We start from the raw sequence: 15,648 nt of genomic DNA, 5'->3' as shown, positions 1-15,648 counted from the left end.
TTTAAATAGACCAGAGCACAAATCAGGGTATCTGCAGCTTAAATGATCTGGACATGATTAATGACTCAGAATTGGACATTTTATATTTCAAATGAATTTGTTCCCACTTAATTGATTTGTTGATATAGAAAGTTAGTAGTCAGATCAGTTAATCCACACATACTGGGAAAACCTGATGGTAGCAAGCACTGACTATCGGGACATCAAGTCAGTCTCCAAAAGGCTGCTGAAATCGGATGAGGAGACATTTTGCTTTTAATTCTTTTTCCCAACATTTTGGCCCTTTATTTTCTTTTACCTTGTTTCACTGAACTTATGAGACATTACATATATATTTTATGAACTTGTATAATTTGATGACTTTGTGCATGGGGGAGGGGGGGGGGGGAAGGACATGATGTTGATGTATTATCTCCCCTGGCAATGTGAATTTAAGGGTTACATCAATTCCTCGGTGTCTGGAGTGCAGTCGGGCCATTAAGGTATTAATGACTACTGCTTGGGAATATTTCTAGTTGATAAGACACTTCAATTTCTGATTTTGAAAGGTGATCTGGGGGACAGGGGTTAGGGATTATGCCAAAGCAGCCTCTAAGAGTGGCCACAGACTATATAGTATTTGTCCAATTGTATGCAGGTATTTTCCATCACTTGTTCCAATTGTTATCTGCTCAACAGGTGCTTCATCCATGCTTTATGTTGGGACTGCCCGCTGTCATAGTCAATAAAGTCAGCAACTTTCACTGATGCAGCAAATGACACAAGGGTTTTCTCAAATAGGGATTAGCTACATTGCGGGCAGGGGAAACTTCTCTTGGGAGGAGAAGCCACAAGTGTCTTTGCCCCCAGGCGCCAAAAGCCACTTCATCTGCTCATGACACTGATGCTGTGAAAAGTGGCTATTGTACATCACATTACCACAGCTTCCCCTAGCTTGCACATCTCCAAAAGCATCCCCTCCTCTAGTTGGTATCAGCACAACCCTCAAATTTATGGCCAATAATCCTCATCAATTCAGATTGAAAAGTACAATTTTTCAGGTTAGCCATGGAATAAATAATAGTGCAGACTGGTCATGTTAAATCATTCGGGGTCTCTGTAGTTAAATATGGATTAGGAAGATCTGACTATATGTGCAGCCTTTTTGCATCAACAAAAAGATGCAGGCGTGCTGTACCCATGTGTATTTCTAGTTAACCATTATAGAAGGGAACTCATCATACCATACTTCATTTCACAGGATTTTCTGTACATGTTAGTGCAATGTAATCTAAAAATAGGAATCAGATGAGTCAACTCGTAATGATTACTGGAGATTTTGAAGAATCTATTGGTGATAGAAAATTAATACCCAAAATGAACATGCAGGTTAGGTTGATCAAAGATTAATGTAAAACCTCAATCCCATTACCAAGTTTTTCAGAAGTGGAGCCTTACTAAAGAAATGTGCACATAGAGAAGTCATACTCCAAACATTGTTTTTAAGTTGCTTCATTCCTTCAAGGTGATGATTATGATGTTGGTCTCTGCTCTTTGACTCAAATCCAAGCTCTATCATTGGCAGAGAGCAAAGAATGGAGGTCAGTGCTATAAATGAGGAGACACTGCCCGAACAAGTAAAATAAAATCGCCTTTGGGTTATAAATAATGCAGATGTTTCTTTCATGAAGCCCTATGCACTGGAGAAAAGCTACCAATGTATTGTTATACACCCACTACCAAACTGCATTATTACCCAACTATACACCCACTGCCATACTGCATGGTTACACTGGTTATAAAACAGTCAGATTGCAAATACAGTACCATTTTTGCATCAATATAAAGTATTTTCAACATCAACTATGGCAAATCCTGGAAATCATATTGATTATTTAACTCTTACAACAAGCGATGATGACCTTGTTCTACAGGTGATCTAACATCAGACTGCAAACTGGTGCAAAGCCAAGTAAGTTTTAACAGTTCACTTGTGAACTTTTAAATTTGAATGAGTTTAAAGTTACCAGTCCTCCCATTCTCTGAAGGTGAACATAAAGTGAACAGCTTATTTCATTGAGCACAGTACAGATAAGAACCAAGATATCCCTAGAGGAAAAATACATGAAGCATTTATGTTGTTCAACTTTACTTGAATGACATTTTCCACTTTACTTCATTGTTTTGCAATCTTTTTCAGCTTGAGGATTCTCACACTTAATGTTCAATTTTGTTCCTGGGTCTTTTCATCAGCTGAGACCCTGCAACCCAGTTATTTAAACTAACAATTAATTAAGCATGAATTAAGTGATCAGAGTTTCAAACAGCACTTCCTTAAGACTTCCTTGCTTTTTCTTTGTTCCCAGAGCATTCACAAGGCCAAGATGTTACAGGTTGATGAAGATATCTAACATCAGTCCATTATTAATCAGGTAGATGATAACAACAGTTTAGATGGTGCTCAGTACACTGGGTTTCAGTAGAGACATTGTCTCGCGTACAGCAATGCTGGTCTCTTTTGTCATGTTATGCCTGGTGCTCAATATGTAACAACACAGTAAGGTAACCCAAGGGTCGAACAAAAATACCTCCTTGTGATCTGAACCAGATATTCACATGTCTCATACATGCCCCTAAGTGAGGTTGTCCAATCTTTTTGAAGTCACACTGACAATACTTAATTTGATGAGAAAAACTTGTCTTTCTGAATTATATTCAATAATGGCAAAGCCATGTTTCCCCACATCAGTGGGCCGGCAAACAAAATTATTTTGGACTTGGATTTGTCATGTGTACTGAGGTATAGTGAAAAGTATTGTTCTGCCAGTCCAGACAGATCATTCCGTACATGAAAAAAACATACGATAGGTACACAATATAAATACATAGACGCAGGCATCGGCTGAAGCATACGGAGTGTACTACTACTCAGTAGAGAAGATGCGTGGAGATCAGTTCAGTGCATAAGAGGGTCATTCAGGAGTCTGGTAACAGCGGGGAAGAAGCAGTTTTTGAATCTGTTAGTGTGTGTTCTCAGACTTTTGTATCTCCTGGGTGGGAGGGGTCTTTGATTATGCTGCCCACTTAACTGCTCTTTTGCATTCTAACGCTTTAAGTCTGATGAAAGCCTGCCGTAGCAACTTGTTTAAAAATTGTTTAACAGTCACTAGACGACTGATATTCTTCTATCTGATTAATGTCAGAGAGATAGCTGATATTCCTATTGCCCATTATATAAAGGATGGCCTCTCAATAAAAAAAAAGTCCAGCTTGTGTAGTATTGTTATTATTCTGTGAAACAAAAGCAGCAAATGTTGTAAGCCTACTCTGTCTGTAATGCATTGCAGAGATACCATCCAGAAGACTGTTAGTGCATCAACTTCATATCATTAAATTTGACATTTTGTTTTCAATTAAGGGGCAATTTAGCGTGGCCAATCCATCTTTGCACATCTTTGGGTTGTGGGAGTGAAACCCACCAGACACGGGGAGAATGTGCAAACTCCACACGGACAGTGACCCAGGGCCGGGATTCGAACCCGGGTCCTCAGTGCCGTAGGCAGCAATGCTAACCACTGTACCACGTGCCGCCTCTCACACCCCTTCTAATATTGATGAGTTTGATTGTCTCCAAGTTTCGGAATTCTTGATCCACTACTATCACACAATGTCTATTGTTATGCCATCACCGCAGTGATGGAACTTGTATTCATTTGCTTATATTTTTTTATCTTGAAGCTACGTTAACACCCAGCGCTTCAATGCCAGTTAGCATCGGGTTGCGAATGGTCAAAATGACCTATTGAAATAAGTGGGAACAGGAAATGCACAAACATTCAAAGGTCACGCAACATATGTGGGAAGAAGATAGGATTAATGTTTCCTTTCTACAGAGTTTCTGCCTGACCTAAATATGAATCAGCATTTTCTGTTCTTACCTTCCAGCATCTACAGCCTTTTGTCCTCTTGAAACCAATGCCTTGTTTGAAATATAAAGGCCCATAAAGAGCTAACTTAAGCAATGTTGTAACCACCTCACTGGATACTTCAAATACATAAAAAATTTAAATGGCTGGCTGAAATTCCACTTTCAACCTGTAACCTAAGGGGTATGATGAGTTGGGAAGACAAATGACATTTCATGAACTAATCTTTTTTTTAATGCATTTACGGGATGTGGGTGTCGCTGGTTCGGCCAGCATTTGTTGCCCATCCCTAGTTCCCCTTCTACTGCTATAACAAAGCATATAAACTAAATATAAAAACAACATATAAAAAACTAGCTAAATTTTCAATCCAAGCCTTTAATCTTTGGAATTTTGGCAGTGAAACAAACATAGGAATGGGATGAAGGTATCATCTTTCTGTTGGCTAGAAGATTTGTGCACTCTCCATCTATTTGGATGTGGTCAATAATCCATGTCATAAACCTGTCCACACTGTGCATGGACATTCTGGTGTGGAAATGAACAAGCTCAGGGTACATCTGAATTTGGAGTTTGACAATATGATTCAGGACTTTAGCTTCAACATTTTGAGCTGAGCCGAATGTCCTTTTTTGTCTCCTTAATTTCTTACATCCCTTATTTCTATCTACTTGCTCTATACCTGACCCTGGAAGTACTTCTTGTTGATTACTATTACATAATTTGTAAAAGCTGTTTCATTACAACACTGACATTTACCATAAACGAGAGGAAAACAAAACCTTTTCCTGAAAAATACTTCAAACCTTTCATATCTACAGAGTATAAGCTGAAAATAAAATAAAAACCCGATTCCACAAAGATTACTTTTCTACAGAAAAACAGATTAAGCTACACAAATCTCTTCAACAGCTGGATAATCTAACTACGTCATAGAAGACATGGCTAATCTTAGATGATGGAAGTTATAACATATAAATGTGGAGGGCATTTAGAATAGATGAGAAGGGAGACAAACGGGAAAGTTGAATGCACATATCTTGCGCATAAGACATACTTGGAGACTAGGGTAGACAAATGAGCACAGCAGTAAAATAAAACAATGGTATGAAATTCTCCTTGTTTATTTGTGTTCAATGAGAAATGGGTCAGGTGATTTGGGTTTGGTAAAGACATTGAAATAACTCATCAATATTAGAAGGGGCGTGAGAGGTGGCACGTGGTACAGTGGTTAGCATTGCTGCCTACGGCACGGAGGACGGGAGGGTGGGAGGGAGGGGCACGGGAGGGTGGGAGGGGCACGGGAGGGTGGGAGGGGGACGAGAGGGAGGGAGGGGGACGGAGGGAGGGGGACGAGAGGGAGGAAGGGAGGGGCACGGTAGGGTGGGAATGAGGGGCACGGGAGGGTGGGAGGGGGAGAGGGAGGGAGGAGGACGAGAGGGAGGCAGGGGGACGAGTGCCCACAGGGGGACGAGGGAGGGAGGGGGTCCAGAGGGAGGGAGGGGGACGAGAGGGAGGGAGGGGGGAGGGAGGGAGGGGGACGAGAGGGAGGGAGGGGGGAGGGAGGGAGGGGGACGAGAGGGAGGAAGGGAGGGGGACCAGAGGGAGGGGGAGGGGGAGTGGGAGGGAGGAGGACGAGAGGGAGGCAGGGGGACGAGTGCCCACAGGGGGACGAGGGAGGGAGGGAGGGGGACGAGGGAGGGAGGAAGGGGGACGGGAGGGAGGGAGGGGGACGAAAAAAAATATATATAAAAATAAAGCTTGACACCATGAAACACAGATATTAGGACTGATGACCAAAAAAAGCTTGGCCAAGAGGCAGGTTTTAAGAAGCACGTTAAGAGAGGCAAAACAAGGGTAAAAAGGCAAAGTATTTTAGGGAGGAAATTCCAGAACTTAGGGTCAAGTTAGGGCCCAGCAGCAGAGTTTTGGATGACCTCAGGTTCAGAGGGTGGAATGCGGGAGGCCAGCCATGTGTATGTTGGAATAGTCAAGTCTAGAGGTAACAAATACATGGGTCATAGTTTCAGCAGCAGATGAGTCAAGACAGGGAGGAGTCAGGTGGTTTTACAGATGTGGAAAGGAGCACTCTTATTTATGGTGCATATGTGGTCATAAGTACATTGTGTGGGCAACACGGTAGCACAGTGGATAGAACTGTTGCTTCACAGATCCAGGGTCCCAGGTTCGATTCCCAGCTATGTCACTGTCTGTGTGGAGTCTGCGTGTTCTCCTCGTGTCTGCTGAGTTTCCTCCGGGTGCTCCAGTTTCCTTCCATAAGTCCCGAAAGACGTACATGTTTGGTAATTTGGACATTCTGAATTCTCCCGGTGTATACGAACAGGCGCCGGAGTGTGGTGACTAGGGGCTTTTCACAGTAACTTCATTGCAGTGTTAATGTAAGCCTACTTGTGACAATAAAGATCATTATCATTAAAGGTTCAGTATCAGGGAGTGCCAGGGAAAGGATGAAGTTGGTGGCTAAAATACAGAGTTTATGGCAAGGACCGAAAACATTGGCTTTGCTTTCTGGTAGCTTTAGTTGGAAAACGTCTGTGCTCATCCAGTACTAGCTGTCAGTCAAGCAGTCTGATAATTTGGAGATGGTGAAGGAGTCGAGAGGATTGGCAGTGAAGAGGAACGGTGTCAGCTGTAGCTCCATGGGCAGTGCAAAAATCTAAATGTTGTGGGTTCAAATTCCACTCCAGAGACCATGAACACCAAATCAGTGCAGTAATGTGTCTGTGGATTAGACATTAAACCAAGACCCGGTTTGCCCTCTCAGGTGAGGATTAAAAAAAAGAAAACAGGGTGTTCGTCTCAGACTAATACTTATCCCTTAAATCATATCTTTAAAATAGATGACTTTGTCAATATCTCATTGTTGTTTGTGGGACTTTGTTGTGTGCACAAGGGCTGTCCCATCTCCAGGCATTACAACAGTGACTACTTATCCAAAATATTTGCAGGTAAATCACACACTGACACCCTGAACTTGAACAGGAGTGGAAACTGTGAGGTAGTAAGAACCTATCAAGTGCAAACAACAAACAGGGGACGTGAACACGACAGATCAACTACAGAGTGCTGATTTTAATTCTTGTTGGTGGTAGAAAGTGGGTGATAATTGATGTTGTTGCTCCTGTCCCCACTTTGGTCAGGGATGTGTATGGGACGGGGCTCCTTATAAAGGTCGAGCAGAATTGTTTTATGAGGCGAGTTGCTTTCAAACTTGCTACTCTCCATTGGCTCAGCTGAATAAAAGTAGAACACTACATCTATCAAAGTGAAATCCTCATCCACATTCTCTATTCTCACCTATGCCCCTCTTTGTAATTTTACTGGTCCATGCTCTGAACATGCAGGCCTGATACCAATATGGTTTCACTGATCAGCTGCTGAGAAGTACAGATCTTGGGCAGAGATGGGTGCAGGATAACTGAAGGGCCACTTTGTCTGGTAAGAGTTAGGTGGAAGCAAAAGATCTCCTGAAACCCCTCAAAAGCACCATCTAAAATATTAATACTTAACTATTCATTATTTCAGTGCTATGTAGTCACTGTTATATAGGATAGATTAAGAGTGGGTTCAATGGATAAGATGCTGCAGCAGCTGTTGTACTCAACAGAACAATTGCATTACGGGCCATATATAGTGATCAGGACCTGGCAGGAAGTTACTGGACCAGGGGTAGCAATAACTCACGCTTCTGTTAAAGGAGGAAGTATTCAACAACCACAACTGCGAACATAACTTTGCTTCTGGCAATTGAATTGGTAGCAATGTGACATAACTGACAGCTGAGTAATATACAGCAACAAACTTCAGAGAGCAGCCTGACCTACAGAGTACTTAAAAACAGGAATAGAATTGCCACCTGCTATGCCCCATAAAACTTCTACAGCATTCAATCTGATCTTCCTATCTCACTTTTGAATCAATTTGGCTCTATTTCTTGGACAGGAGAAGTTGCTAACTCATTTGCCGTTTTAATCTCTTGCTGATTAAATAGACTCTACAAGTTTCTCATCTGTATTGGCAAAGGACTCAACATAGGTTATCAGAGTTGATGACATACAAGGATAAGGTCCTGTTCTAGTGCTGAGGATTAAATGGATTGTTCTGATTTTCCATCTCTCCTCCCAACCCACATGCAGTCTCATGGACACACAATTACAAGATGGTCTGACAAGGATTAATGTCTGGGGGGTAAACCGTGAGATAATGCATGACAATGCTCTAGTTTCATTTCAGCCTCGGCTAATGCAATGACAACTTGAAGGATCGATTTGCAATTAAGGGTCCTGAATGACATTAATTGGGGTAGCCTGATCAGGTTCCTACTGGATTCAAGGCTACAACATAAAATAATCTGAAATTTTACCAAAAAGTGACCCCGAGGTAGTACCACCAGCATGGATCAAGTGGAAATTGTTACAGTGGTGTACTAAGAGATGCCAAGCACATGCAATACTTCAAATCAAGTGGCCATTATAAGGGATTGTTGGGAGCTTATTCAAGCCATTAACAGCTAAGCATAAACCTACACTGAACCAATGCTATATATATGCATTTTCAAACCTGTTCATTGGATAGCGATCAGCACTGGGAATCTTGACTGAATTCCTCTCTATCCTTGGGCCATTGGATGGTGATTGAAGTGGGAGCTCTGGCTAATTTTCCCTTTTTGACCACAGGCACTTATTTATTCCTAGGATTTGGACTTCAGTGCCAACATTGATATTTACTGTTTATCCCCAGTTCCCCTCAAGGTGGTAGCGGTAGGCCTTCTTCCTGAACTGCTACAGATAATGTGGTGAAGGCATTCCCTGCAAGGTAGGGAGTTTCAGGATTTTGATCCAGCAACAATGAAGGGACAATGAAACATGGGCGGCACGGTTGCACAGTGGGTAGCACTGTTGCTTCACAGCTCCAGGTCCCAGGTTAGATTCCCAGCTTGGGTCACTGTCTGTGCGGAGTTTGCATGTTCTCCCCGTGTCTGCCTGTGTTTCCTCCGGGTGCTCCGGTTTCCGCCCACAAGTCCTGAGACGCGCTGTTAGGTAGTTTGGACATTCTGAATTCTCCCTCTGTGTACCCGAACAGGTGCTTGAATGTGCTGACTAGGGGCTTTTCACAGTAACTTCATTGCAGTGATAATGTAAGCCTACTTGTGACAATGAAGATTATTATTATTATGTCCAAATCGGGGTGACAGACTTGGACAAACGGAATGCAGGGATGTGGAATTTCCTGTCCATGTTTGCCCTTGTCCTCCTGGGTGGTGGATGTATTGGGTTTGTGAGATACTGCCAAATCTTTGGCTACTTGCTACAATGCATTCTGATGTTACAGGTCAGCCAAAAGACTTGCTGCTCTATTTAGCTGGTTAGACTCACTGAATCATAATGGTAGTCATCTCTCTTTGTTCTTCAGCTCATTCTCAAGTAAGTACAAAGTTGATTCTTGCAGACAAATCAGTGAACAGAATTTAACATCCTACAATAACCATGGTAACAAGCAAAGAACTTCTGTTTAAACTATAAGCACTATCTGCATTTACAGTTTGGTGGATCAACATACACTCCTCATTTATTTTCAGTTACGCACAAATAAATGTAAACAGACAAAGAATGTTTCAAAACCAAGTATCGTGCTAGCCTCCGCACTTACCTAAATCGGGTTTCAGTTCAGTCGGCAAACTTAGTTTTCTTGACATCTTCGCTGAAAAAAACCCACAGAAAGTTAGGTTTAGGCAAAATGATACAAACCAGTACTGAAGTGTGGAGTCATAAACCAATATATTTCCTTCTTGATTCAAGATCACTTAATATTTACTGCAGGATTAACACAAGCCAAGATCCAAGAAGATGCCAAACACCTTCCCCTTTGAAATGTTTGCCTTAGAACACAAAGAGTTTCCAAACACCATTTTTAAAACTCACCATATCACCCCACTTCCACTACCCCTTCAATGGCGGTACCAGCAGCCACCAACAACTTGCATATAAATAATTCCTTTAATTTAGTAAACTGTGCCAAGGCCCTTTGAAGAAGCAATTTATCAGAAAAAAATTGTTTGAGCTACAAGAAATACTAGGACAGGTAAACAAATGTTTGACTAATCATGTAGGTTTTAATGAACACCCAAGAAAGAGGGGAGGGAGAGGTAAAGCAAAGGGATTTAGGGATGGAATTCCAGGTATCAGCAGATGAGCTGAGGTAGGGTTGAAAGTCAGCTCTGGAGGACTTCCGGGTGCGGCGATGACCAGCTGAGTCGCACGTTTCGGCAGCTCCCTGTGAAACGGACTTTTGGGCTCTTGATAGGAGCCCCAACGGCAATTTTGACGGCTAAAAACACTGTGCGGTAAACCAGAAGGGAATCCCCCCTGGATACGGATGGAAAAAGGAGAGGGAAGTGGCCAGATTGCAGTGGATCCTTTAGAACAGCGGCAAGGAAGGCAAGCAAAAACCAAGATGGCGTCGGAAGGTGGCAGTTTAACATGGGGCCCTGAACAACAAGAGTTCTTGAAATGCTGTGTGGAAGAGATCAAAAAGGAAATGAAGAAAGAGCTGTTGGCCCCGATACTACAGGCGATCGAAGGGCTAAAGGAGGAACAAAAGACCCAGGAGCGGGAGCTTCGGGTCGTGAAGGCAAAGGCAGCCGAGAATGAGGACGATATACAGGGCCTGGTGGTGAAGACGGAGACGCAGGAGGCACATCAGAAACGATGTGTGGAAAGGTTGGAGGCAGTGGAAAACAACGCAAGGAGGAACAACCTGAGGATTCTTGGTCTTCCTGAAGGTGTGGAGGGAGCGGACGTCGGGGCATATGTGAGCACGATGCTGCACTCGTTAATGGGAGCGGAGGTCCCGGCGGGTCCGTTGGAGGTGGAGGGAGCATACCGAGTGATGGCGCGAGGACCGAGAGCAGGAGAAATTCCCAGAGCCATAGTGGTGAGATTCCTCCGTTTTAAGGATAGAGAAATGGTCCTTAGATGGGCGAAGGAAACTCGGAGCAGTAAATGGGAGAACGCGGTGATCCGCGTTTATCAAGACTGGAGTGCGGAGGTGGCGAGAAGGAGGGCAAGCTTTAATCGGGCCAAGGCGGTGCTTCATAAAAAGAAGATAAAATTTGGAATGCTGCAACCGGCAAGACTGTGGGTCACATATCGAGGGAGGCACCACTACTTTGAGACGGCGGATGAAGCGTGGACTTTTATTGTGGAAGAAAAACTGGAATGAGCGGGTTATTAAAAAGAACGTTCGAACAAAGTGGTGGGGCGAATGTGGGGGGCAAAGAGGGGTTTTATGTACTAATCCTGCGATGTGGTAACTTTTCTCTCTCCCACAGGTGGTGATGGGGGGAGGAGGGGAGGTGGAGGAGATGGGGTGTTGGCCATTGGGTGCGGGGCCAAGGGAGAAGCGCGGGCTTGGTTCCCGCGCTATGATAATCATGGCGGGAATAGAGAAGCAGGAAGGAGGGGGCGTCGCACGGTGCGAGCCGAGGTCACGGGGGGAAGCCGAGGTCAGCCAGAGTTTGCTGACTTCTGGGAGCAACATGGGGGGAGTAATTACGCTAGCGGGGGATCTAGCGGGGGGGGTGGGAGGGGGGAATTACTGGGTTGCTGCTGCTGGGGAGAGGGGGGAGCTGGTATGGGAGAGGATGGGCGGGGGGGGCACCACCTGGGGGAGAATCAGCTGCGTGGGAACCGGGTGAGGAGCTGGAAAAAGGTGATGGCTAATCGACAAGGGGGAGGGGGTAGGAAGCCCCCCAACTCGGCTGATCACGTGGAACGTGAGAGGGCTGAACGGGCCGATAAAGAGGGCACGGGTACTCGCACACCTTAAGAAACTTAAGGCAGATGTGGTTATGTTACAGGAAACGCACCTGAAACTGATAGACCAGGTTAGGCTACGCAAAGGATGGGTGGGGCAGGTGTTCCATTCGGGGCTAGATGCGAAAAACAGGGGGGTGGCTATATTAGTGGGGAAGCGGGTAATGTTCGAGGCAAAGACTATAGTGGCGGATAACGGGGGCAGATACGTGATGGTGAGTGGCAAACTACAGGGGGAGACGGTGGTTTTGGTAAACGTATATGCCCCGAACTGGGATGATGCCAATTTTATGAGGCGGATGCTAGGACGCATTCCGGACCTAGAGATGGGAAAGCTGATAATGGGGGGAGATTTTAATACGGTGTTGGAACCAGGGCTGGATAGGTCGAAGTTCAGGACTGGAAGGAGGCCGGCAGCATCCAAGGTACTTAAAGATTTTATGGAGCAGATGGGAGGTGTAGACCCGTGGAGATTTAGCAGACCTAGGAGTAAGGAGTTCTCGTTTTTCTCCTATGTCCATAAAGTCTACTCGCGAATAGACTTTTTTGTGCTGGGTAGGGCATTGATCCCGAAGGTGAGGGGAACGGAGTATACGGCTATAGCCATTTCGGATCACGCTCCACACTGGGTGGACTTGGAGATAGGGGAGGAAACAGGAGGGCGCCCACCCTGGAGAATGGACATGGGACTAATGGCAGATGAGGGTGTGTGTCTAAGGGTGAGGGGGTGCATTGAAAAGTACTTGGAACTCAATGATAATGGGGAGGTCCAGGTGGGAGTGGTCTGGGAGGCGTTAAAGGCGGTGGTTAGAGGGGAGCTGATATCAATAAGGGCACATAAAGGGAAGCAGGAGAGTAAGGAACGGGAGCGGTTGCTGCAAGAACTTTTGAGGGTGGACAGACAATATGCGGAAGCACCGGAGGAGGGACTGTACAGGGAAAGGCAAAGGCTACATGTAGAATTTGACTTGCTGACTACAGGCACTGCAGAGGCACAATGGAGGAAGGCACAGGGTGTACAGTACGAATATGGGGAGAAGGCGAGCAGGTTGCTGGCACACCAATTGAGGAAAAGGGGAGCAGCGAGGGAAATAGGGGGAGTGAGGGATGAGGAAGGAGAGATGGAGCGGGGAGCGGAGAGAGTGAATGGAGTGTTCAAGACATTTTATAAAAAATTATATGAAGCTCAACCCCCGGATGGGAGGGAGAGAATGATGGGCTTCTTGGATCGGCTGGAATTTCCCAAGGTGGAAGAGCAGGAAAGGGTGGGACTGGGAGCACAGATCGAGGTAGAAGCAGTGGTGAAAGGAATTAGGAGCATGCAGGCGGGAAAGGCCCCGGGACCGGATGGATTCCCAGTCGAATTCTATAGAAAATATGTGGACTTGCTCGCCCCGGTACTGACGAGGACCTTTAATGAGGCAAAGGAAAGGGGACAACTGCCCCCGACTATGTCTGAAGCAACGATATCGCTTCTCTTAAAGAAGGAAAAGGACCCGCATTGCGGGTCCTATAGACCTATTTCCCTCCTAAATGTAGATGCCAAGGTCCTGGCCAAGGTAATGGCAATGAGAATAGAGGAATGTGTCCCGGGGGTGGTCCACGAGGACCAAACTGGGTTTGTGAAGGGGAGACAGCTGAACACGAATATACGGAGGTTGTTAGGGGTAATGATGATGGCCCCACCAGAGGGAGAAACGGAGATAGTAGTGGCGATGGATGCCGAGAAAGCATTTGATAGAGTGGAGTGGGATTATTTGTGGGAGGTGTTGAGGAGATTTGGTTTTGGAGAGGGGTATGTTAGATGGGTGCAGCTGTTGTATAGGGCCCCAGTGGCGAGCGTGGTCACGAATGGACGGGGATCTGCATATTTTCGGCTCCATAGAGGGACAAGGCAGGGATGCCCTCTGTCCCCATTATTGTTTGCACTGGCGATTGAGCCCCTGGCGATAGCGTTGAGGGTTTCCAAGAAGTGGAGGGGAGTACTTAGGGGAGGAGAAGAGCACCGGGTATCTTTGTATGCGGACGATTTGCTACTATACGTGGCGGACCCGGCGGAGGGGATGCCAGAAATAATGCGGATACTTGGGGAGTTTGGGGATTTTTCAGGGTATAAATTGAACATGGGGAAAAGTGAGTTGTTTGTGGTGCATCCAGGGGAGCAGAGTAGAGAAATAGAGGACCTACCGTTGAGGAAGGTAACAAGGGACTTTCGTTACCTGGGGATCCAGATAGCTAAGAATTGGGGCACATTGCATAGGTTAAATTTAACGCGGTTGGTGGAACAGATGGAGGAGGATTTCAAGAGATGGGATATGGTATCCCTGTCAATGGCAGGGAGGGTGCAGGCGGTTAAGATGGTGGTCCTCCCGAGATTCCTCTTTGTGTTTCAGTGCCTCCCGGTGGTGATTACGAAGGCTTTTTTAAAAAAGGATTGAAAAGAGCATCATGGGTTGTGTGGGGGCCGGGAAGACCCCGAGAGTGAGGAAGGGATTCTTACAGCGTAGCAGGGATCGGGGGGGGCTGGCACTACCGAGCCTAAGTGAGTATTATTGGGCCGCTAATATTTCAATGGTGAGTAAGTGGATGGGAGAGGAGGAGGGAGCGGCGTGGAAGAGATTAGAGAGGGCGTCCTGTAGGGGGACTAGCCTACAGGCTATGGTGACAGCTCCATTGCCGTTCTCACCGAGGAACTACACCACAAGCCCGGTGGTGGTGGCTACACTGAAGATTTGGGGACAGTGGAGACGGCATAGGGGAAAGACTGGAGCCTTGGGGGGGGGTCCCCGATAAGAAACAACCATAGGTTTGCCCCGGGGGGAATCGATGGGGGATATGGAATGTGGCAAAGAGCAGGAATAACGCAACTGAAAGATCTGTTTGTGGATGGGAAGTTCGCGAGTCTGGGAGCGCTGACCGAGAAATATGGGTTGCCCCAAGGGAATGCATTCAGGTATATGCAACTGAGGGCTTTTGCGAGGCAACAGGTGAGGGAATTCCCGCAGCTCCCGACACAAGAGGTGCAGGACAGAGTGATCTCAAAGACATGGGTGGGGGATGGTAAGGTGTCAGATATATATAGGGAAATGAGGGACGAAGGGGAGACTATGGTAGATGAACTAAAAAGGAAATGGGAAGAAGAGCTGGGGGAGGAGATCGAGGAGGGGCTGTGGGCAGATGCCCTAAGCAGGGTAAACTCGTCGTCCTCGTGTGCCAGGCTAAGCCTGATTCAGTTTAAGGTATTACACAGGGCACATATGACTGGAGCACGGCTCAGTAAATTTTTTGGGGTGGAGGATAGGTGTGCGAGGTGCTCGAGAAGCCCAGCGAATCATACCCATATGTTTTGGTCATGCCCGGCACTACAGGGGTTTTGGATGGGGGTGACAAAGGTGCTTTCAAAAGTAGTAGGAGTCCGGGTCGAACCAAGCTGGGGGTTGGCTATATTTGGGGTTGCACAAGAGCCGGGAGTGCAGGAGGCGAGAGAGGCCGATGTTTTGGCCTTTGCGTCCCTAGTAGCCTGGCGCAGGATATTGCTAATGTGGAAAGAAGCTAAGCCCCCGGGGGTGGAGACCTGGATAAATGACATGGCGGGGTTTATAAAGCTAGAGCGGATTAAGTTCGTCCTAAGGGGGTCGGCTCAAGGGTTCACCAGGCGGTGGCAACCGTTCGTCGAATACCTCGCAGAAAGATAGACGGAATGGGAAAAAGAAGGCAGCAGCAGCAGCCCAGGATCGGGGGGGGGGGGGGGGGGGGGGAGGAACCAGAAGGACTCTCAGGGTTGTTAATATATACTGTATAGTATGTATAGGTCGTTGCTACAGATAATTATATATTGGACTGTTAAATTATATTTTTGGAGAGTGTTACTTGTGACAAGGCAGTTGCCAATTAGGGCTAGTTTTCAT

The 15,648-nt window shown here is 45.9% G+C and overlaps 1 protein-coding gene across 6 annotated transcripts in view; it reads right to left on the bottom strand.

The window, feature by feature from the left end:
• The window catches only part of stxbp5a (syntaxin binding protein 5a (tomosyn)), a 281,041-nt gene that overhangs the window by 25,441 nt on the left and 239,952 nt on the right, over positions 1-15,648 (bottom strand). For 2 of the 6 annotated variants that reach the window (XM_072504745.1, XM_072504753.1), the window contains 2 exons: positions 9,576-9,626; positions 1,438-1,551 (listed from right to left, as the gene is read on the bottom strand). The exons of 2 other annotated variants lie outside the window; for them this stretch is intronic. In XM_072504745.1, the coding sequence (XP_072360846.1) occupies positions 1,438-1,551; positions 9,576-9,626 (165 nt within the window). The remainder of the gene's footprint in view (positions 1-1,437; positions 1,552-9,575; positions 9,627-15,648) is intronic. 2 more of the 6 variants (XM_072504763.1, XM_072504777.1) reach the window with 1 other exon arrangement.

This window comes from Scyliorhinus torazame, chromosome 1 (genome assembly GCF_047496885.1).
Source record: "Scyliorhinus torazame isolate Kashiwa2021f chromosome 1, sScyTor2.1, whole genome shotgun sequence".
In the NCBI taxonomy this organism is placed as follows: Eukaryota; Metazoa; Chordata; class Chondrichthyes; order Carcharhiniformes; family Scyliorhinidae; genus Scyliorhinus; species Scyliorhinus torazame.
Note: the sequence above shows the minus strand (reverse complement) of the source record. Positions and strands in the feature narration are given on the sequence as shown.